Source organism: Sphaerodactylus townsendi, linkage group LG10, assembly GCF_021028975.2.
Source record: "Sphaerodactylus townsendi isolate TG3544 linkage group LG10, MPM_Stown_v2.3, whole genome shotgun sequence".
Lineage (NCBI taxonomy): Eukaryota > Metazoa > Chordata > Lepidosauria > Squamata > Sphaerodactylidae > Sphaerodactylus > Sphaerodactylus townsendi.
In genome coordinates this window covers 86,181,271-86,205,151 of record NC_059434.1, presented here as the reverse complement: position 1 = coordinate 86,205,151, position 23,881 = coordinate 86,181,271, and the positions used below count along the sequence as shown (strand labels likewise).

General features: G+C 49.4%; 2 protein-coding genes and 1 non-coding gene across 3 annotated transcripts in view; 1 reads left to right on the top strand and 2 right to left on the bottom strand.

Annotated features, from left to right (window-relative positions):
• Positions 1 to 10,777, top strand: part of CPXM1 (carboxypeptidase X, M14 family member 1) — a 51,645-nt gene extending 40,868 nt beyond the window's left edge. The window contains exons 12-14 of the mRNA XM_048510004.1: positions 5,060 to 5,199; positions 7,843 to 7,945; positions 9,635 to 10,777. Of these exons, the coding sequence (XP_048365961.1) occupies positions 5,060 to 5,199; positions 7,843 to 7,945; positions 9,635 to 9,897 (506 nt within the window). The 3' untranslated portion in view covers positions 9,898 to 10,777. The remainder of the gene's footprint in view (positions 1 to 5,059; positions 5,200 to 7,842; positions 7,946 to 9,634) is intronic.
• Positions 10,778 to 15,547: 4,770 nt separating this feature from the next.
• Positions 15,548 to 23,778, bottom strand: INO80B (INO80 complex subunit B). The gene is made up of 5 exons (XM_048510213.1): positions 23,639 to 23,778; positions 22,067 to 22,253; positions 20,661 to 20,779; positions 20,225 to 20,400; positions 15,548 to 17,083 (listed from the first exon to the last, which is right to left on the bottom strand). The coding sequence occupies exons 1-5, from the start codon at positions 23,769 to 23,771 to the stop codon at positions 16,619 to 16,621; spliced, it is 1,080 nt and encodes a 359-aa protein (XP_048366170.1). The 5' UTR covers positions 23,772 to 23,778; the 3' UTR covers positions 15,548 to 16,618.
• LOC125440440 lies at positions 21,805 to 21,934 on the bottom strand. Its single transcript, XR_007245705.1, has one exon. It is a non-coding gene; the product is annotated as a U8 small nucleolar RNA (small nucleolar RNA).
• Positions 23,779 to 23,881: the final 103 nt, after the last annotated feature.

Here is a 23,881-nt window from a genome sequence, read left to right as displayed (position 1 = left end):
TGGGGTGGAGATCAGCAGTGGTGAGTCCCACATTGGTACCAATGACATTGGGAAATGTAGCGGGGAGAGTTCTGGAGAAGCTAGAATTTAGGCTGCTAGGAAACAGGTTAAAATCCAGGACCCCCAAGGTGGCATTCTCCGAAATGCTACACTGTTCCACGCGCAGGGGCTGAGCTAGGCAGCCGGAGATACAGGGTCTCAATGTCGTGGAATGAGAAGGTGGTGTAAGGCAGAGGAGTTTCCAGATTTGTCCGGAACTGGGGAACCCTTTTTGGGATAAAGGCAGGCCTGTACAAAAAAAGGTGGACGGGCTTCATCTTAACCAAAGAGGAACCAGGCTGCTGGCTCAACATTAAAAAGGTGGCAGAACAGCTTTTAAACTGATCCTTGGGGGAAAGCCGACAGGAGCTGTAGGAGGAGTTGACTTCGGTTGAATACAGAGTCCATGGAGATGCAGACAAGAGAGGGAGGTTTTTTTCTAAATCAACCACATACAGCGAGGAGCATAGCAAAAGGCTGGAGGGCAAAACACATAAATCCCAGGTTAGGGACAGAGACAGAGTATACAAGTGTCTCTATGCTAATAGTAGAAGCATTCGATCCTAAAATGGGGAACTGGAGTACAGAGTTTTGAAGGGAGGACATTGACTGACATTGACCATAGTGGGCATCACAGAGAACATGGTGGAATGAGGAGAACCAGTGGGATGCTTTGTTATCCCAGGAATTACAGAGCTCTGGGAAGGATAGGACAGGGCGTATTGGGGGGCTGGGGTGGCCCTCTACATCAAAAGAGAGCATAGTGTCATGCATAAAATAGACAATGCAGGGGGAGCTGATTCCTCTACAGAAGCACTGTGGAGTATCAATACCAGGGGTGCAGCACAGTTTAACATTAGGAATATATTATCGATCCCCACTGACCAAAGCGCACAAGAAGGATTCTGAGATGGAAAAAGAAGAGATTAGAGAGGCCAACAAAAGCAAAAATGCATGCATTGGTAATGGGCAGGATTTTAACTATCCCCATATAAACTGGGAAAAATGCATGTTCAAGGTCAGCTTAGTTGGGAGAGAACATTCCTGGATATGCTAAATGACTGTGGCTTAGAGCAGATGGTTTGTGAACCAGCCAGGGGAGAGGTGATCCTAGATCTGAATTCTATGCCATGGGACCCAGGACTCTGGTGTGGGAAGTCAGTGTTGTTGAGCCGATAGGGAACAGCGACCACAATGCTGTCAGATTCGAGTATCTCTGCATCGCGAACAAGTGACAACTACTAATGTAGTCCATTTGCCTTCAGAAAGGGAAATTTCTCAAAGATGAGGGGGATAGTGCGCCATAGAAGCTGAAAGGGAAAATCAAGAGAGGAGTCAAAAAATGTCCAAGATGCTTGGAGGTTATTTAAAAAACACAGTGTTAAAAGCTCAGCTGGAAAGTGTTCCACAGGTTAGGAGGGAAAGGCAGTGCCCAGTCCAAAAGAAAGCCACTATGGATTAACAAAGGGGAGTTGAGGTATTAGGAAAGAAAAAAAGATGTCTGCTTTAGAAAATGGGAAGTCCAACTTAACTGATGAAGAATACCAGAAGGAGACACAAATGAATTTGTGGCAAAAGAGAAGCAAGTTAGCTGTAAGGGGAGGCCAAAAAAAAGGATTATGAGGGCATGGCTGCGAACATCAAGACCAGCAACAAAGCAGTTCTTTAAATACATCAAAAGCAGGAACTTCCAGCTAGGGAGGCGGTGAGGCCCGTTAGATGATGGAAAAGGAACAAAAGGTGTGCTAAAAGATGACAGGGGAGATTTGCAGAGAAGCTGAATGAATTCTTTGCTGCATCTGTCTTCACCCCAAGAGGAGGTGAGGAACATTCCTGCACCTGAACCAAGCTTCTTAGGAGGTGTGAGATCCGAGGGAACTAGCGAAGATAATGGTAAAGACAAGGAGAGAAGTTCCTGGCAGCCATTGATAAACTAAATGCTACCAAATCCCCAGCTGATTTGGTGCATTCATCCAAGAGTTTCTTAAAGAGCTCAAGCATGAAATTGCTGATGTTCTCACATTAAACTCATGCAACTTATCCCTGAAATCAGGTTCCATTCCTGAAGACTGGAAGATGGCCAATGCTCACACCAATCTTTTAAAGAAAGGGTCTAGGGGACCCAGTTGAAATTACAGAAGCCAGTCAGTTTTGACACATCACTGTTCCTGAGTAAATTGAAGTAAAGAATCTATCATTAAAAGATAAAATTACTAAAACATATGTAGAAAAGCAAGACCTGCTTTGAGGAGGGAAGAGTCCAAAGCATGGCTTTTGCCAGAGAATGAGAGATCCTGTCTTACAAACTTACTAGAGTTCTTTGCAGGGTGTCAAACAGGCATGTGTGGATAAGGGGGAACCAGTGGACATTGTCTACTTGGATTTCCAAAAGGCTTTTGACAAAGTTCCTCACCAGAGACTGTTGAGAAAACTCAGCAATGAAGGAATAAGAGGGGAAGTCCTCCTATGGATTAAAAACTGCGGATTGAGGAACAGGGAAACAAAGGGTGGGTATAAATGGGAAGTTCTCACAATGGTGTGTGGAGATGTAGGGAGTATGGGTGTCCCCAAGGATCCGTATTGGGACCCAGTGCTCTTTAACCTATTACATAAATGACCTGGAAGTAGGGGTAGGTAGCGTGGTGGTGAAGTTTGCAGATGATACCCAAATTATAGCAGGATGGTAGGCAGAACCACAAAAGGATTGCGAAAGAGCTCCAAAGCCCGGACCTTGATAAATTAAGGTGGTAGTGGGCTCCGTGGCAGTACAGGTTCAATGCAGCAAAATGTAAAAGTGAGTGCACATAGGTGCGTCCCAAACACACCACCTTTCTGAGGTCAGTGCTATCAGTCACAGACCAGGAAAGGGATTTGAAGATCTTAGTTGATGGACATAGGAATGTCCACTCAATGCATGTAGCTATGAAAAAGGCAAACTCTATGCTGGGGATAATTAGGAAAGGAGTTAGTGTAAGCTGGGATTGTCATGCCCTTATATAAAGCCGTGAGTGCGACCACTTGCTTGGAGTACTGTATTCCAGTTCTTGGTCGCCACATCTCAAAAAGGATATTGAAGAGATGAAAAAAGTGCAGAGAAAGGAGCCATGAGGATGATTAGGGGGCTGGAGCACCTTCATATAGGAGGAGAAACTTCAGCGTTTGAGACTCTTTAGGGTTTGGAGGCGTCTGAGGGGGGATATAGATTGAAGTCTATAAAATTATGCATGGGGTAGAAAATGTTGACAGAGAGACATTTTTCTCTCTTTCTCACAATACTAGAACCAGAGGGCATTCATTGAAAATGCTGGGGGGAAGAATTAGGACTAATAAAAGGAAACACTTCTTCACGCAACGTGTGATTGGTGTTTGGAATATGCTGCCACAGGAGGTGGTACGGTGGCCACTCTTTGGATAAGCACAAAGGGCTTGGACAGATTGGAGGAGAAGTAGATCTATAGCTACTAATCTTAGATTACAGCCTTGGTCTGAGATTGCAAATGCCTTAACTTGAACCAGGTGCTCGGGAGCAGCAGCAGCAGAAGGCCATTGCTTTCACCTCCTGCATGTGAGCTCCCAAAGGCACCTGGTGGGCCACTGCGAGTAGCAGAGTGCTGGACTAGATGGACTCTGGTCTGATCCAGCAGGCTAGTTCTTATGTTCTTAAGAATGCTACAGTGCTCAGCCTCTAGAGGGCTTCTTAAAGGGACAGGATCTAACTAAGGTTCCCTCCCACAGAATGCTGTACAAAACAATTAAACCCATTCTGACTAAGGATACAACTGAGACTTAAATAAAGAAAATAGTGAGGGTGTCTCTAGGGGCACGACAAAACCAAAGTCGCTGTGTATGGTTAAGGGGCAGCCTTTCTTTCCCGTAAGTATTTCTAAAATGCATACAGAAATAGTCATTCCTTAAAATAAGGAACATTTGACCACTGGCATAATGCCCATTGGGCAAGGTGGGCAGCTGCCCAGGGCATCACCTTGTGGGGGGCATCAAAATGCTGGGTTCGTTTTTGGGTATTTTAGTGGTTTTCCATTTTTGGCCTGCAGTTTTTAGGCTAGCGGCACCAAAAGTTCAGCGTATCATCAGAAGACTGTCCTTATGCTACCCCCCAAGTTTGGTGAGGTTTGGTTTAGGGAGTCCAAAGTTATGGACTCCCAAAGGGGGTGCCCCTATCCCGCATTGTTTCCAATGGGAGCTAATAGGAGATGGGGGCGGCTGCAGTTTCGAGGGTCCATTAACTTATGGCCCCTCCTAGAACCAAACTGCACCAAACTTGGGGGAAGTATTCATTAGGGCAGATCTCCTGATGAGACCCTGAAAGTTTTGAGACTGTGCCTTCAGAAATGTGCCTCCCCCCCACAGCCTGCAACCCCCATTGACAGCAATGCAGAAAACTCAATGCAGAACAAAGATTCTTGGGCAAAGGGTACTGCAGGATGTGTCCTGCAGGGGAGTGCATTTTTGGATGTCATCCCAGGCACCAAAATTTCAGGGTATCATCTGGAGATGATGGCACTCCCCAGGTTTGGTGCAGTTTGGTTCAGGGAGGCCAAAGTTATGGACCCTCAAAACTGTAGCCCCCATCTCCTATTAGCTCCCATTGGAAACAATGGGCGATGGGGCACCCCCTTTGGGAGTCCATAACGTTGGACTCCTTGAACCAAACCTCACCAAACTTGGGGGCTAGCATAAAGACAGTCTCCTGATGATATGCTGAAATATTGGTGCTGATATGTCTAAAAAATGCACCCCCTGCAGGCACCAATGTCCTGGTGCAAAAAAAAAATTTGGTCGTGGTAGAGTGGCTGCCCATGGGGGGGGCGGGGCATCCAACTCAGGTTTTGCACAGGGCTACAGTTTGCCCAGGGCTGCCTCGTTACGCCCCTGCATTTGACAAGCTGTCCTGGGGATCAGCACGGCCAGGATGGGGCTGGCCCCAGAGGTGCTCTCAAGGGCTGCTGTCTTGGGGATCCTGCCCCCTCCTGGCCAACTCGGGTCTTGCATCTCTCTGCAGGCATGAACGACTTCAGCTACCTTCACACGAACTGCTTCGAAATCACGATCGAATTGTCCTGCGACAAATTCCCACACGAGTCAGAGCTGCCCCAAGAATGGGAGAACAACAAGGAATCGTTGCTGGTCTTCATGGAACAGGTCAGAGGGGCTCTGCGGATTGGGGCAGGGAGGGGGGAGTGTCAAAAGAGGGGGTCGCAGCTTCCATCCTGCAGGCAGTTCGTGCTGATCTGCTCCCACAATCTCTCCCGTGTCCTATCAAAAATAAAATTTACTTATTTGTTTTATTAGACTTGATAGGCCGTTCCTCCCCTTCCCATCTCGGGGCGGCTTACAACAAAAATCCTCATCTTCGAGCACCCTGGACCAATAATGTGATGCCACTTCTGCACTGCGAAGGTGTTAAGCCCAAATTCCTGGTATTGTCCCATGATGGGATGCCTGGTTCTTCCAGTTATGACTATCAGCCAGATGATATTCACCCCAGTTGGGTGTTTTCCCCAGTGGTGGGATCCAAAAATTTTAGTAACAAGTTCCCATGGTGGTGGGATTCAAACTGTGGCATGGTGCCAATGGGGGGCGGGGACTGGGTGGCAGGGACGCATGAGCCACTGCAGCATACAGTCCTTGGGCGGGAAGCAGAATGCCATGAGCGCGCAGGCTGCCACGCATCTGACCGGTGCAGCACCTCCTGCCCTAGGGACTAGCTTCAAGTTCTATGGCACTACTGCTGGAGAGGGAGGGCGTAATCTAAAGGGCCAAAAAAATCACGTGGCAAAATCACCAATTAGTAACCCCCGTCTCAGCACACACAAATAATTAGTAACCTACTCTCAGGAACCTGTGAGAACCGGCTGGATCCCACCTCTGGTTTTCCCTATCCACATCCCATGTTCCCCTCCATTCTTCATCTGTAGCGGCATATTATTAAGTGTAATAGTAGCACATTATCAGTGCTATGGCATATCTGGTAGGGGCTGTCCCAGAAGGAGGCTCCGCCACCCTCCAAGGCAACATATTCCACTGTCGAACAGGAAGTGATTAGCTGCAGTATTACAGTTTGCTCATGACCTGAGTTCGATCCCAATGGAAGTTGGTTTCAGGTAGTTGGCTCAAACTTGACTCAACCTTCCTTTCTTCCAAGGTGGTGAAATGCTGCAAGTAATTTGTAGATGACCGGGGGAGTCATCACTATGCCCCCTGCAAAGAAAGTCTGCCCAGTAAGCAGAGGCGGGATCCAGCAGGTTCTCACAGGTTCCCGAGAGTAGGTGACTAATTTGCCTTAGTTACGCCCCTCCTCTCAGCAGCAGCGCGCAGAACTCGAAGCAGTCTAGCAGGAGGTGCACCGGCGTGCGTGGCAGCCTGCGCCTGCGTGCATTCGTTTCCTGCCAAAGGACCGGCGCAGTGCCAATGGGTACTAAGCGGGCACATGATGCCACATGGCCCGAACATTCTAGGAAAGCCCTCGGCATTCCTGGTATCGCCGGGAGCTGTAGCACTCGTAGCCTTTGATCGCTTCACTTGGCAGGAAAGCTTGAATGCAGCACTTGAAGCAGGCTGCCGCATCCCCTGGTGCACCTCTGGGCTGGCCCAAATTCTGCGGCACCTCCTGCTTAGGCCACAGTTCAGAACATAGTCATTCTGCTGAGAGGCGTAACAAACAAAATTAATCTTTCCCTCAAAGAACCTAATGAAGCTCCCTTTGGACCACCATGGGCACCTGTTACTAAAATTTTGGAATCCCACCACTGCCAGTAAGTCATGATGTGAAGTCATCCCATGGGTCAGTAATGACCTGGTGTTTGCGCGAATGTATTAATGAAATACATGAACACACAAATCAAGGACGGAGCATTCCTTGATTTCAGGAAAGCTTCTGACAAGTTGCCCCATCACATTCTTGCAGGTAAGCTAGTGAAAAGTGGATTAGACAATGCTACTGTTAGATGTATTTGTAATTGGTTGACTGACCGAACTGAAATTGGTTGACTGACCGAACTCAAAGGGTGCTCATCAATGGCTCATCTTCATCCTGGAGCGAAGTGACCAATGGGGGGCCACAGGGTTCTGTCCTGGGCCCAGTGCTATTCAATATTTTTATCTGAAGCAGGCAGGCAATGAGAGATGTTGAACCAATGCGAGAAACAGAGGAATTGGATGGCGGATGATATTTTATTTCAGTGCTTTGCAATGCCCAGGGTGCACAAATCTTGCGGCATGCCATCTCTTCCAAAGGATAAGAACATAAGAACATAAGAACAAGCCAGCTGGATCAGACCAGAGTCCATCTAGTCCAGCTCTCTGCTGCTCGCAGTGGCCCACCAGGTGCCTTTGGGAGCTCACGTGCAGGATGTGAAAGCAATGGCCTTCTGCGGCTGTTGCTCCCAATCACCTGGACTGCTAAGGCATTTGCAATCTCAGATCAAGGAGGATCAAGATTGGTAGCCATAGATCGACTTCTCCTCCATAAATCTGTCCAAGCCCCTTTTAAAGCTATCCAGGTGAGTGGCCATCACCACCTCCTGTGGCAGCATATTCCAAACACCAATCACACGTTGCGTGAAGAAGTGTTTCCTTTTATTAGTCCTAATTCTTCCCCCCAACATTTTCAATGAATGCCCCCTGGTTCTAGGATTGTGAGAAAGAGACAGAAATTTCTCTCTGTCAACATTTTCTACCCCATGCATAATTTTATAGACTTCAATCATATCCCCCCTCAGTCGTCTCCTCTCCAAACTAAAGAGTCCCAAACGCTGACTACACTAACTGTGACTGTTGTTCCAGGTCCACAGGGGAATTAAAGGTATCGTGCGAGACAAAGACACGGAGCAAGGAATTGCAGATGCCATCATTTCTGTGGACCACATCAATCATGACATCAGGACAGGTATGGCAACTTCTGAGGACAATCGACCATCGTTTCCAGCAGTCGGAGTGACGTAGGGCCTGGAGTTGCAGTGGGATCTGGGAGCCCCCCTCTGCTAGGCACCTCACTTGGGGACATTTGGCCAATCACACACTGGCCCTTTCCACACAAATCTTCTAAAACATTTGTAACATGTTTTCAATCCCCCCTTTTGTTCCACTCGCCCCCTCGAGACAATTCCTGGCCGCCATTTTGTGATGTTCCCCTTTTTTTGAGTTCTGTGTTGAATCAATGCTTCAATTCTTCACTGCCTTGTGCTGTAGTCTGTACTCCTCATATACTTGATGCTTCAAAGATTGCCCACCCTCCCAAAATAAAAGAACAATGCTGTAAATAAACAGGTGAGGGGGGATGGAGCAGAAAATGGCACCGAGGAGGAAGATCAGGGGAGCAGAGAAGCATCAGTCAATAGCTCAGTCAATAGCTCGCACAGCAACTGGAGACATTTTCAAAACATTTCAGCCAGAGAATTGTTTTAAAGGGGATTCATTTAAAATACGTTGAGGCTGGAAATAAAACGTCTCGGGGTAAAACCAGTGCAGAACTCCATGAAGGAAATGTTTTATTTCCTGCCTCAAAAAGTTTTAATTAAATGTGTGGAAAAGCCCACTCTTCGCCTAAATTGCCTCCTTATAATATCAAATGGATCCTGCCGCCCCTTCCCTCTGGTTTTTAAAGGGAATTTGATAGTAGGCGCCATCTTTTATGTGGATTTTAATAATGCTGCATTAATGGGGTGGGTTTATTTTATTAGAGCCTATATTATTTGATACTGACCAGATTTTAAAGTTGACATATGTACTCTATTTTATTGTTCACCGCCCTGAGCCCTCCGGGGGAGGGCGGTATATAAACCTAATAAATAAATAAATAAATAAATAAATAAATAAATAAATAAATAAATAAATAAATAAAAGGTATCCGTGGGAATAATACGTGGGTTGGATCTAACAAAGGGTATTATTTGTTAGAACAAGCCGAACAGGTCCAGAGGAGGGCGACCAAAATGGCGTCTGGAATCCATGCCCTACGAGGAGAGACTTGGGGAGCTGGGGATGTTTAGTTTGGTGAAGAGAATGTTAAGGGGTGATGTGATAGCCCTGTTTAGATCTTTGAAGGGGTGTCATGTTGAAAATGGGGCAAGCTGGTTTTCTGCTGCTCCAGAGACTAGGACCAGGAGTAACGGGTTCAAGGTGACGGAAAAGAGATTCCACCTAAACATCAGGAAGAACGTCCTGACGGTCAGGGCTGCTCAACTGTGGAATCCGCTGCCTCGGAGGATGGTGGACTCTCCTTCTTTGGAGGTTTTTCAACAGAGGTTGGATGGCCATCTATCAAGGGTGCTTTGCTTGCATCTTCCTGCATGGCAGGGGGTTGGACAGGATGGCCCTGGTGATCTCTTCCAACTCTATGATTCGATAATCTGTGAATAAAAGCAGGACGTTCTCTCACTGTCCCATTGCTATGAGGTGGGGTTGTGTGGCTGTATCTCTCTTGTCATTTCCTGACCCAAACACTCTCACCCATTTCCCAAAACGTGGCTCAAGAGCTGAGCTGGCTAAATCTTGCAAACCCAGCTCAGCAGCCCTCCTCAAGGAAGCCCCAAGATGTCTCATACCCCGTAACTCTTTTTCTTTCCCTCCCTGACAGCGTACGATGGGGACTACTGGCGCTTGCTCAATCCCGGAGAGTACGCCGTCACGGCATCGGCTGAGGGATACCATTCTGTCACCCGGACCTGCCACGTCTCTTATGAGGACAATCCCACCATCTGCGACTTCCGCCTGACAAAGACCCCCAAGCAACGGCTGAGGGAGATCCTGGCCAAAGGGGGCAAGGTCCCCAAAGACCTTGCTCTGCGCCTCCGTGAGCTGCGGCTGCGTAAACTACGATCCCAGCGGAGAGCCCAGTGAACAAGGCTAACGTTTGCAGATTTCGAAGACTCTGGCAGCCCCTTGCCCTCCACTCCCCATTTCAAGCAGCATCCTCCTTTCGTGCAAGACTTTAAGATTCTAGGTCAGGGTCCCCAACCACTGGGATTCTGACACAGCGGGGTGGGCTCACCCACAAAATGGCTGCCGCAATGAAGAGCCATGTGTTGTCATGGCAACTGCGGCCCAAGCTTCATTTTACAACACCTGCACGGTCAAATTCCCAGCGGCCAAGCAGAACCCTTGCTAGGCAGAAGCCTCGTGTAGACCTGCCCCCTTTCTCAAAATACTTGGGGGTGCCACAGGCACTACGTTGGGGGACCCTTGTTCTTGGGAGGGGGTTTTCAGCCCTCAACACGCATGCTATTTCTAGGACGTGAATATATGTATGTAGTTTCTGGGTGGGGAAAAATATATGTATATTGGGTCCCAATAAACCCAGAACACAATCAAGGGGTGAAGATCCCTCTGAAAGATCCAACACCACCATGTTCTGCCTTCCCATGATCCCAAAATTGCTGGTCACGGCTTCCAGCAAGCCTATAAGTCCCACTTCCGAAGACATGCGTATGTGGCATTCATTCAGAAAAGTGGGTTTCCCGTGGCCCCTTCTGCAGCCTTCGTGGTTTGCTCTTCGCTTTGCGGGATTCCTGGGCTGGGACATTTGGCAGACGTTCCCATGAATCCCAAGAAGAAGTTGAGGCTGGAGCTGAAGGCTTCGTAACATGTCTTCTGTTAGTCTTGGAAGTGAGAAGAAGAAGAAGAAGAGTTTGGATTTATATCCCCCCTTTCTCTCCTGTAGGAGACTCAAAGGGGCTGACAATCTCCTTGCCCTTCCCCCCTCACAACAAACACCCTGTGAGGTGGGTGGGGCTGAGAGAGCTCCGAGAAGCTGTGACTAGCCCAAGGTCACCCAGCTGGCGTGTGTGGGAGTGCACAGGCTAATCTGACTTCCCCAGATAAGCCTCCACAGCTCAGGCGGCAGAGCTGGGAATCAAACCCGGTTCCTCCAGATTAGACACACGAGCTCTTAACCTGCTACGCCACTGGAAACAGCGGGAACCCCCTCCCCCCAGTGAGAAAGTCCTAGATGACACCCACCCACTCCAAAATGGTAACAGGTGAGAAGCAGGCGGCACCTCCGGAATGGGCATTTGATCCATCTAGCTTCGTCTTCTTGTACGGTTGCCAGCTCGGGCCTGGAAAATTCCTGGATATTTGTGGGCAGAGCTTGTGAACAAGGGAATTTGGGGAGGGATTCCCCCTTGAATCTATGGTACATCATAGAGTCTTCCTTCTGGTAGTGCCATTTTCCTCCAGGGCAGTTGGTGTCTGTAGTCTGGAGAGGAGTCACAGTTCTGGGAGCTATCCAGCCCTCACCTGGAGGTTGGCAAACCTACATTCTTGAGGGCCGGGAGGGGAGCTATGGCATCAACACCCGCAGGCGCCTGCGCGCGTGACTGTCCTGTGCAAACAGGCTGGCCCTGGCTGAAACACAGGTGACAGGCAGTCATGACTGTAGGACAACCGAGAAGGATCCGGGTTTGAAAGAACCGCTCAAAACAAATGCTGGCATTGAAGCGCCCTTGCTAGCCAAGCGGCCACTCATGTAGAAAGTTATCAAATAAACTTGTCACTATTTAACCTTACACTGCTTGCCTGGGCGTCACATGTTGTTTCTATCTATCTATCTATCTATCTATCTATCTATCTATCTATCTATCTATTTATTTATTTATTTATAATTACTTTTATATACCGCCCCTCCCCCGAAGGGCTCTGGGCGGTGAACATCACAATAAAACAACAATTACATTAAAACCCCATTAAAACAGCAACTTAACAAAATTACATTGGCGTCCAGCATAAAACTTCATAAACCCACCCTGGAAGGAAACAAGATAAGAGAGCGGAGGGCCCCCATAAGTATTAAGACCCAGAGTGTAAAGGGGAAGGAAAGGGGCGCTCATTAGCGGCCTAAGCCGATTGGAACAATTCGGTCTTACAGGCCCTGCGGAACTCTCCAAGATCCCGCAGGGCCCGGATAGCTGGTGGTAAGGTGTTCCACCAGGCAGTGGCGTAGCTTGGGAAAATGGAGCCCGGGACAAAAATCTGAGTTTTGCACACACACACACACACCCAATATGGGCAGTGTCCCTCCCCCACCATGACCAAACAACATTTTTTTGCACCAGGTCATCTCAAAGTCACCATCACATTATAGAACATGCCCCAACACACAAATCTGAACACACCCAGGGCTCCCTAGTTTAAACAACATTGAAAGTGATGCTATTTTTTGAGCTCCCATTGGAAACAATGGAGGATGGGGGTCACCCCCTTTGGGTTATGGACCCCCTGAACCAAGCCTCACCAAACTTGGCTGGTAACATCAGGAGAGTCACCTGACGATAGCCTGAAATTTTGGTGCCACTAGCCTAAGAGCTGCGCCCCCTGCAGGCCAAAATTGAAAAAACAGTAAAAAATACAGAAAGCCACAAACGAACCTGCAATTTTTGCGCCCACCACAAGGTGGGGCCCGGGGCACTTGTCCCCGGATGTCCCCATGGTGGCTACGCCTGTGCCACCAGGCAGGGGCCAGAGCTGTGAAGGCCCTGGCCCGAGTAGAGGCCAGCCGCATCATCGAGGGGCCGGGGACCCCCAGCAAGCTGGCCTCTGATGAACGTAGAGGCCGTGCAGGGACATATGGGGTAAGACGGTCCTGAAGGTACGAAGGTCCCAGGCCACGTAAGGCCTTAAAGGTAAGCACCCATACCTTAGGAATGATTCGGAACTCGACTATGAAGACTACACTTTTCAAATAAGGTTGCCAAATGATAGACTGCCGAGGAGGGGTCATGACTCAGTGGCAGAGCATCTGCTGAGCATGCAGAAGATCGCAGGTTTGATCCCTGGCATCTCCAGTTAAAAGGACCAAGTAGCGGGTGAAAGACCTTTCTCTGCTTAGACCCTGGAGAGCAGCTGCCGGTCCGAGTAGACAATGCTAACCTTGACGAGGGGACGGTCTGGTTCCGTAGATGGCAGCTTCGTGTTTGCTCGTGCCTCAGTTATGCTGGGGGCGGTCATAGAATCATTATATTTCAAGGTTGTGATAAATTTTAACCTTGGAAGAAGAAGAGGAAGAGTTTGGGTTTCTATCCCCCCTTTCTCTCCTGTAAGGAGACTCGAGGTGGCTTACGAACTCCTTTCCCTTCCTCTCTCCAGAACAGACGCCTTGTGAGGTAGGTGCGACTGAGAGAGTTCCAAAGAACTAGCCCAAGGTCACTCAGCAGGAATGTAGGAGTGCGGAAACACCTCTGGTTCACCAGATAAGCCTCCGCCACTCAGGTGGAGGAGTGGGGAATCAAACCTGGTTCTCCAGATTAGAGTGCACCTGCTCTTAACCACAACACCACGCTGGCTCTCAGGTACTATCTTGGTTATTTGTCTTGATGCAGTTTCATAACTGCTTCACAAGCAGTAGGGGCACAGCAATTTGAGAGGCCCCAATACATGCTGAGCATGGAGGCATTTGAAATGTCAAAAGGAGCCTTCCTTGAGAAAGGCTGGGGGGAGAGAGCGCTTTTGACTCTCCCTGCACCAAAGCAAATCAGTGGGAACCACCAAGATGCTTTTGGGATCCCAACAGAGGGGCAGCCAAGCCTGTTTCCTTCCCCGTAAACCCACCCATGGCCACGTTCCCCGTCACTCCATCATTTATTTTGGCTGCGACAGTCGGAGTGCAGAAACATCCTTGCTTTGGTCTGCAACCTGCGGCTCTCCAGATGTTCATGGACTACAAATCCCATCAGCCAATAGGCCATGCTGGTAGGGGCTTTTGGTAATTGGAGCACCTTCCCTATGAGGAGAGGCTGCAGCGTTTGGGACTCTTTAGTTTGGAGAGGAGACGGCTGAGGGGGGATATGATTGAAGTCTATAAAATTATGCATGGGGTAGAAAATGTTGACAGAGAGAAATTTTTCTCTCTTTCTCACAATACTAGAACCAGGGGGCATTCATTGAAAATGCTGGGGGGAAGAATTAGGACTAATAAAAGGAAACACTTCTTCACGCAACGTGTGATTGGCGTTTGGAATATGCTGCCACAGGAGGGGGTGATGGCCACTAACCTGGATGGCTTTAAAAAGGGCTTGGACAGATTTATGGAGAAGTTGATCTATGGCTACCAATCTTGATCCTCCTTGATCTGAGATTGCAAATGCCTTAGCAGACCAGGTGATCGGGAGCAACAGCCGCAGAAGGCCCTTGCTTTCACATCCTGCAGTTGAGCTCCCAAAGGCACCTGGTGGGCCACTGCGAGTAGCAGAGAGCTGGACTAGATGGACTCTGGTCTGATCCAGCAGGCTTGTTCTTATGTTCTTAATTGTAGTCCATGAACAGCTGGAGAGCCGCAGGTTGCAGACAGCTGAGAGAGATGGGACTGTTTTAATATTCTCCCAACTTGGACAGCTGCAAAATATCCAGGTGCAGAAATAGTTGAGGGAGCTCAGCAGTCAGCAAAATGTTTGCTAGACTAGAAATCAATCAACATGAAGAAATTCAACGCACGATCAGTCAGTGGATTCGACGGGGTGCAGAAGTAGCCTGTTCCCAAGATCCTGCCCTGGAATTGCCCTTTTCTATACAGCTCTGTAAGTGACCAAGTCCCTTCCCTCCCGGGCATCTGACTTCTCCAGATGAAACTAGAAATGCTGGGGTTTTTTGTTTCATGTATTGTCGAAGCCTTTCACAGCCGGAATCACTGGGGTGCTGTGTGGTTTCTGGGCTATATGGCTGTGTTCTAGCAGCATTCTCTCCTGACATTTCACCTGCATCTGTGGCTGGCATCTTCAGAGGATCAGATAGTACGAATAGAAAGCAAGTGGAGTATATATACTGTGAGGTCAAAAGGTGAGGCCATCTGAATAGAGTAGCCTGGCATGTGAGTCACAAAGAAGTCCTTGCTATCTTCATTGTTACTCACACGCTACAGACTTCTTTGTGACTCACATGCCAGGCTACTCTATTCAGATGGCCTCACCTTTTGACCTCACAGTATATATACTCCACTTGCTTTCCATTCCTCCTATCAGATCCTCTGAAGATGCCAGCCACAGATGCAGGCGAAACGTCAGGAGAGAATGCTGCTAGAACACGGTCATACAGCCTGGAAACCACACAGCACCCCACTTTTTGTTTCATTTTGTTTACTTGCGCATTATCTTCAGAACCGCATTTCTCCTTATTGCCCCTGGAGGGCACTGCAGTCCTCCGATAGTGGTCCTCTGGTGGTCCCTGGTTCGAAGGATGTTAGATTGGCCTCAACCAGAGGCAGGGCTTTTGGGGGGCTGGCTCCAGCCTGGTGGAACTCTGTTGGCTGCCACCAGGGTCCCGTGGGACCTTAATCAGGTCTGCAGCGCCTGCAAGACAGAGATGCTCCACCCGGCTTTTGGTTGAGGCCACGTGTTCTCCGTTACTCCATCTTGGCAGCTTCCCAACAACAAATTATCAACCTTGACGATTAGTGACTACCTGTGCACCCAACCCCCTTTTCTCTCTTTTTGTTATCTCTGTTCTCCTCCACCCTCGGACAACATTTAGCAGAAGAACTGTTGAGACAGGGAGACATATGTCAGGGGTTACTACATGATGCTGTTGCTTTATTATTAGATTCAAGTCTAGGTTTTAGTATTATTCGTTTATCATAACGTTTTCCGGGTTGGGAAAAGGCGGCATATAAATTCGGTAAAAGAAAACAAATAAATCTAACTCAGAGATGTAATAAATAAATTCCCAACTGCTTCTGTAGCAGATGAGTGGGACGGCTTTTCGGGAGAATGCCTGCACTCACGGCAAAGGGGTTCCAATAGCAAGTCCACAACGGGGAAGGCCCAAAAGAATAGACCAAGGACGGGAAGCCAGAAGATCGAAGGGGTGGGAACCACAAGAACTGGTGGAGGAGAGACCCATATAATAGTCCTGGATAGCGATACCCAAGCCTCGGGGGCTCCCCTGCTCAGCCTGTCCAATTCCCCACAACACAGCCTTGTTCCTCTGGATCTCACTAAACCAGCAGAAGGAAGGGTCACCAGGTCAAGCAAGGAAAGCATCAACCTAGCTTGAATTCTCCAGCAACTTCAATGTATTGTTTATTAAGGTCTAAAAAAGAGATCACATTTTTTCACAAGGAGGGACCTTGATGGCCTAATTGAGAACCTGTTCTTTCCTGTTCCCGCTCAACAGATGGCGGGAGGCTCTCAGACATATAAAGGCAGCCCACGGGACAGGTGCATGGGGATCCTTGACGTCTTCGCTTTCTCTGTTTGCTGTACAGTCCTGTCCCAAACACGATGCCAGTGACAGTTGCAGCAACGCACCTGCGGCTCTCCCTCGCCACTGTCCTGAGTCTCTGGAGAGCAGCTGCGGTTTGCAGTATCAGGGTTAAGCTTGGGCTGCTGGGCAGAATTGAGAGCACGGGCTCTCACAAGGCCTTTTCCTTCTCCACTGTCGAGCAGACGTGCTCGTTTCTGCCCCCAATCAGGACCCCCAGCCTTTCCAGGCCCATCTCAACATGACAAAACGCCACGTCCGCTTTTCTCCAAGCTCAAGAGTACCGCTTGGATCAGCCGTCAGCGCACAAGAGCCCCACCTGAGACCGGCACCAGGAGACCGCCCCTGGGGAGTTCCGGAGGAAGGAGAAGCGCTAGGCTGCTGCCTGCTGTAACAACAAGTTCTTCTTGTAGCAGTCCAGGCTGCAGAGGGGCACCCCAGTGCGGGAGCAGGAGTACCGTTTGAGGTTGGGGCACCCGCTGACCCCGCACGGGGTAGGAGGGGGCGGAGCAGTCACGATGGAAGACAGCAGAGGGAGGGCGGCCCCTGGAGGGAAAGAGACGGTGATGCCGCTGGCGGCATTGCGGTAGCAGACGGTGGGGAGGGCCCCGGCCTTGGCCTTGCGCTCTCGCAGGGTCTTCACCTTGGCCTTGCTCGTCTTGGTGAGCCGCTCGATGGTCTGGTTCTTGCTCTCCTCGGCCTTCTTGGCGGCCTGCAGGCGCCGCTTGCGGGCCCGCTCCTCCCGCTTCACCAGCATCTCCTCCGTCAGCTCCTTGGCCTTGTAGCCCATCGGCAGCTCGAGCAGCGGCTGGCTCTGTTGCTTGTGCAGCAGGGCTTTCTGTGGGGAAGAAAAGGGGGTGGGGGGGCAGAACACTTCTTCACGCAACGTGTGATTGGTGTTTGGAATCTGCTGCCACAGGAGGTGGTGATGGCCACTAACCTGGGTAGCTTTAAAAGGGGCTTGGACAGATTTATGGAGGAGAAGTCGATCTATGGCTACCAATCTTGATCCTCTTTGATCTGAGATTGCAAATGCCTTAACAGACCAGGTGATCGGGAGCAGCAGCAGCAACAGAAGGCCATTGCTTTCACCTCCTGCATGTGAGCTCCCAAAGGCACCTGGTGGGCCACTGCGAGTAGCAGAGAGCTGGACTAGATGGACTCTGGTCTGATCCAGCTGGCTTGTTCTTATGTTAGGCAAGCAGCCGGGGAGATCGAGTACTGGGGCACAGACAGTTGGGAAAGATCACGTGGAAGGGGTTTTGTTTTGTTTGTTTTGTCGAAGGCTTTCACAGCCGGATTCAACTAGTTGTTGTGGGTTTTCCGGGCTGTGTGGCCGTGGTCTGGTAGCTTTCAGCCTCCCTCAGTCCTGCCCCCTCCACCCCATTACCATATTGACATTTCAGTCACCATCTGTTTTAGAGCTTTGTGATATGGTTTTTACAATTTTAATGAACTACACTGATTGTATTTTACATCGTCATTATTACTATTATTATTAATTTGATGTAATACCCCACGCTCTCCAGCCAAAGAAGGCTCAGAATATACTTATACAACACAATTGCCTGAAAATACCATATAAAACAACAATGTAAAATAGATAATGTATTGTCGAAGGCTTTCACAGCCAGAATCACTGGGGTGCTGTGTGGTTTCCGGGCTGTATGGCCGTGTTCTAGCAGCATTCTCTCCTGACGTTTCGCCTGCATCTGTGGCTGGCATCTTCAGAGGATCTGATGTTGGGAAAGCAAGTGGAGTATATATATATCCGTTGGAGCGTCCAGGGTGGGTGAAGAAACATTGTCTGTGAGTAACAAAGAAGGCAACCAGGTCAATAGTTGAGGGCATCTGAATAGAAGTATGAGTAACAATGAAGTCTATAGAACTTGGCTGCCAGTGTTGAAAAATACTAGAGTCAAGACAGTGTCTACCCAGCTCCACACAAACACAGGATGACCATAGACCAGGGGTAGGGAACCTGCGGCTCGAGAGCCGCATGCGGCTCTTCTGCCCTTGCCCTGTGGCTCCACGAGCCGCGCCGCCGACCCCATCCTTGCCCGCCCTGCAGGCAGGCAGGGCGGTGCTAATTCCAACTGCCCACGGTCGGTTGGGCGGCGCCCGTGGAGCTTCCCTTCCTTCGCCTGCCCCGTTGGGCGGGGTGGGCAGGCTTTCCCAGCGGCCCGGCAAGGCCGTGCCAGCCCGGCTTCTAATCCTCTCTGCCCTCCGCCAGCCTCTGCAGAAGCAGCAGGGTGGGCGCATCCATGCGCTTCTCAGAATGAGCGGAGTAAAAGGTTAAAAAACCCTATATATATAGTGTTATCTTTATTTTAAATGTCAAAAATTATTTGCGGCTCCAAGTGTTTTCTTTTCCCGTGGAAAATGGGTCCAAATGGCTCTTCGAGTGTTAAAGGTTCCCTACCCCTGCCATAGACAAAGGAAATAAAGGCCAGGATACTTCTATTCAGATGCTCCCACCAGTGACCTTGCTGTCTCCATTGTTACTCCCATGCTATAGACTTCATTGTTACTCATACTTCTATCCAGATGCCCTCAACTATTGACCTGGTTGCCTTCTTTGTTACTCACAGACAATGTTTCTTCACCCACCCTGGACACTCCAACAGATATATATACTCCACTTGCTTTCCCAACATCAGATCCTCTGAAGATGTCAGCCACAGATGCAGGCGAAACGTCAGGAGAGAATGCTGCTAGAACACGGCCAGACAGCCCGGAAACCACACAGCGCCCCATAAAATAGATAATCCAAAAAAACAAGAATATAGATGGCACTAAAAACCTAACCAAGGGTTGATCAGGGGACAGGCAGTTTCAGCAATTGGGGGGTCTGAACAGGAGCTAAATTTATGCAAAGACCATTCTGAAGGGGCCTCGTGTGCCATCTAGGAGGAGGAGGAGAACAAAAAGGAGGAGGGAAAAGTAGTTGGATTTATACTCTGCTTTTCTCAACCATAAGGAGTCTCCTTTCCCTTCTTCTCCCCACAACAAACACCCCTTGTGAAGTAGGTGAGGCTGAGACAGTTCTGAGAGAACCGAAATAAGTCACCCTGAGCCCATAAGGAGAAGGGCCACTGCGAGCAGCAGAGTGCTGGACTAGATGGACTCTGGTCTGATCCAGCAGGCTCTTTCTTATGTTCTTAAGGCCATTGCTTTCACCTCCTGCATGTGAGCTCCCAAAGGCACCTGGTGGGCCACTGCGAGTAGCAGAGAGCTGGACTAGATGGACTCTGGTCTGATCCAGCAGGCTCTTTCTTATGTTCTTAAGGCCATTGCTTTCACCTCCTGCATGTGAGCTCCCAAAGGCACCTGGTGGGCCACTGCGAGTAGCAGAGAGCTGGACTGGATGGACTCTGGTCTAATCCAGCAGGCTAGTTCTTATGTTCTTATGGGCAGTATATAAATATAATAAATATCTTTTCATTCTTTTTTTGGACCATTTTCGTTCCTACCCTCCCTAAATAGACCTCCCTTTTCCTCAGTTAGGTTCTTGACCTGCTGCATCCTTTTGACTGGACTGCTGGGGGCTGAACCTGGAATCTTCTGAAAGCCAAGGAAATGATCCACGGTTGAGCAATGGCCCATTACCGTGGTGGTGAACCTTTGGCAATCCAGATGTCATGGACTACAATTCCCATCAGCCCCTGCCAGAATGGCCAATCTTGATCCTCTTTGATCTGAGATTGCAAATGCCTTAGCAGACCTGATAGAAGGCTGATGGGAACTGTAGTCCATGACATCTGGAGTGCCAAAGGTTCGCCACCACGGTAATGGGCTATTGCTCAACCGTGGATCATTCCCATCCACCCCTGCCAGTATGGCCAATTGGCCATGCTGGCAGAGGCTGATGGGAACTGTAGTCCATGACATCTGGAGTGCCAAAGGTTCGCCACCATTGGCCCATTATATAGAGAGTCAGACACTCTAAGTGCCATGCCATGATGCTCCTCTCCCTCACCTGCCTGGCTGTGAGCAAGGATTCGTCCACCTCCTTCTTGAGCTCCCCGTTGTCATCCAGCTCCCCTTTCTCCAGGGCATCCAGCCAGCGCTGCTCCTCCTCTTCCTCCCGGGCCGGGAAGCCAATTTCTGCATCGAGCTCGGGAAGAAGCTCGGGTTCCAAGTTGCTGTCCTCATCTGTGTAAGGGCAAGATGTATGCCTTTATTTTTTAGCTCTTCAAAACAGTTCTAACCTGCAGCATAACACCAACGCAACCAATCCAGGCCCCTTAGGCCTCTGTCCTTGTCTGTTTCGTTCTCCACTGACAGCAGCCTAAAAGAGAGACCCGCTGCACTGCCCCTCACCCCCACCCACCCGCAAAAGACCCAAAACAGCTCAGCCCACTCCCATCTCTTATCTCCACTCTCAGCCTTGGCTTCTGCCACCGCCCGCTCACCCAGCCATGCTCGGTACTGTTCGATGGGGACCCCCTCCATTGGCTCATCCTCGTCATCCACAACCATCAGTGGGGAGGGAGAACGCGGCCGCTCAGGGACGACAGTGAAGGTTGGCACACTGGGGAGAGAAGATACACAAGTAAGCAGTCAAGACAAAATCCAGAAGGCAAAGAGAGGCTCAGGGGGCAGCCAACCCTAGTTCTGAGTTGAGGGGGTCCCAGCAGAGCAGGAGAAGGGCTGCAAGCTGAGCGGGCCAGGAGTTATGGGGAGGTTGTAGGAGCAGTGCAAAAAATTTCCATTTCAGTTAATGCGAGGGTAGCACCCTATCGCATGAGGTTTAGCTCATTTTAGACGGAGAGTTGGTGTTTATACCGTGCTTTTCTCAATTGTAAGGATTCTCAAAGCGGCTTATAAATCCTTCCCTTCCTCTCCCCACAACAGACGCCTTGTGGGGCTGGTGGGACTGAGAGAGTTGTGAGAGAACTGTGGTTGGCCCAAGGTCATCAGGAAGGTTTCATGTGGAGGAGCGGAGAAACAAATCCAGTTTTCCAGATTACATTAGAGTTCCCTACTCTTAACCACCACACCCCGCTGACTCTTTCTTTGTTTGTACCTTTGATTTTAAATTTATTAAATAGACAAGCCTTTATTGGCATTCCAAAATACAATAAAACAATTGTCCATAAGAGATAGATAGATACAACAGCCATTCAGAGTCTTATCAATAGTTTAGTCCAAATGGACTCATCAAAAGTGCCATTCCTATACACCTCTCCACAGACCAGACTGAAAACCCACCAACAGAGCCCAGGCATCACAACAGCATACAGTATCAACACTCCACTATAAAACACAGAGTTTGTTAGAGTGGCACCTAACACAGAACAAGGGATAGGGGGCGAGGAAATGGGCAAACAATTGATTTGACTCCCATAGGTTGCCACAGCCTTCAGTTGTCACTCCATCTGGCAATCAATAACAAAACTATGACATCTCTCAATGAATCACCCACAGGTTATTTGACTTTGGGTGACCGTGAACCCAAAGGTTGCTGGCCGAGGTAGGCACTGTATACCAGTAGCAAATAGTTAATGTAAGCAACATTGTTGTTGTTATGATGATAGCAATTTTAAATTTACATTAAACAGAAAGGAGCCGACTGAGATGTCGCCGGTCCTCGGCCAAGGAGACCTTAATCACATCTCAAGCTCCTCCATTTATCATGTTCTTTTCTCTCAGAGAAAGAACAGATAAGGATACACCTCACTGAAGATGGGCTTTACCGAGGCTCTAAGCTGGAAATTCGCTCAGTGCCCCTGAATGGTACTGACTGCTCTTCCAGAAAAAGGAACCCTGCAGCCCCTCCTTCCGCCATCTGCCCTGTCTCTCTCCCGCCTCTTCGTACCTCTTTGTCCCCAGCACCTGGCCTCCCAGTTTGATCTTGAGCTTCAGCTGAGGCTTGGGGAGGGCGGGAGCCACGTCTGCTGCCACCATGCCGATCTCCTCACGGTGGTGCTTCTTCTTGTGCTTTTTCTTATGTTTCTTATGCTTCTTCTTGTGGGACCCGTGGCCATTGGAGTCATCATCCTCCCCTGCAGCGGACAGAGAAGGCAAACAGGGTACTGAAAGAGCCTCAGTTCTGACAAAATGCACAGTTATAGCCATTGTAGAATAAGGAGAGGGGGACTGATGGAAAAGACCAACAGGGCAAGTTCCAAACAGGGTGGTGCAGTGGTTAGCTCATTGGTCTAGGGTCTGGGAAACCAAGGGTCAAAAAGACTTATTGTATAATGTGTCAAATAAATAACAATCATAAATTTGTGTTCTAACAAAAGGGCCCTCTTCCTTTTCCCTTTCTTTATTCTCTCTTGTTATTTTATATAACGTTTCCCACTTAATTTTGTCTCGGAGGTGGGGGGAATGTTTTATATGAGGAAACAATAGAATCATAGAGTCAGGCCATCAAGTCCAACCCCCTGCCATGCATAAGAACATAAGAACAAGCCAGCTAAATCAGACCAGAGTCCATCTAGTCCAGCTCTCTGCTACTCGCAGTGGCCCACCAGGTGCCTTTGGGAGCTCACATGCAGGAGGTGAAAGCAAGGGCCTTCTGCAGCTGTTGCTCCCGATCACCTGGTCTGTTAAGGCATTTGCAGGAACACACACTCAAAGCACTCCTGACAGATGGCCATCCAGCCTCTCTTTAAAAACCTCCAAAGAAGGAGACTCCACCACACTCCACTGTCAAACAGCCCTGACTGTCAGAAAGTTGTTCCTGATGTTTAGGTGGAATCTCTTTTCCTTCACCTTGAACCCATGACTCCTGGTCCAAGTCTCTGGAGCAGCAGAAAACAAGCGTGCTTCCAAACCAACATGACATCCCTTCAAATATCGAAACAGGGCTATCATGTCACCTCTGAACCTTCTCTTCACCAAACTAAACATCCCCAGCTCCCTAAGCCTCTCCTCATAGGGCACAGGATTCCAGACCTTTGACCATTTTGGTTGCCCTCTCTGGACCCGTTCCAGCTTGTCAATATCCTTCTTGAATTGCGGTGCCCAGAACTATACACAATATTCCAGGTAAAGTCTAACCAATGCAATTACATTCTTCGATCTTGACACTATACTCCTATCGATACATCCCAGAATCGCATTGGCTTTCTTGGCCGCAGTATCACACTGCTGACTCATGCCTAGTTTGTGGTCTGCTAAGACTCCCAGATCCCTTTCACGTGTAGTGTTGTCAAGCCAGGTGTCATGCATCCTATATCTGTGAATTTCATTGATCTCTTTTGAAACTCATTTTGTTTGTTTTGGCCCAGCTCTCTAACCTCTCCAGGGCATTTTGAACCCTGACTCTGTCCTCTGGGGGAATAGCTGCTATTACAAGCCATTAACACACACCCCTCCTCCTCGCCCTCGCCCGCCCCCCCCGGTTCGGGCCTTTTCGGGCGGGCGGCGGCTGCCCGCTCACCTCGCCCGGGGCCTTCCATCCTGAAGACGCCGCCCGCCTCGGTCCTCCGCCACGCTTTGCTCATGGAGGCCACTGGGGCGATGAGCCGCCTCGGGGGACCACAATAGATATGGACCACTTCCGCCCCTTCCATGGACACTTCCGCCCAAGCTTGAGCACGGGGGCGGGACTTCCTGCTTGCCTCAGCGCCATTTAGTTGGCCTGGCCGAAAAGGCCGCTACCCTCAGGAGGGGAAAGCCCAAA

What these genes read in the sequence shown, in the direction of transcription:
- INO80B (XM_048510213.1), bottom strand. Translation starts at nt 23,771, where the DNA reads ATGGAAGGGGCGGAAGTGGTCCATATCTATTGTGGTCCCCCGAGGCGG. An exon ending in ACAGTACCGAGCATGGCTGG is followed by an intron (nt 20,401 to 20,660) that starts GTGAGCGGGCGG and finishes GCCCTTACACAG; the next exon opens with ATGAGGACAGCAACTTGGAA. An exon ending in CCTTGCTCACAGCCAGGCAG is followed by an intron (nt 17,084 to 20,224) that starts GTGAGGGAGAGG and finishes TCTTCCCCACAG; the next exon opens with AAAGCCCTGCTGCACAAGCA.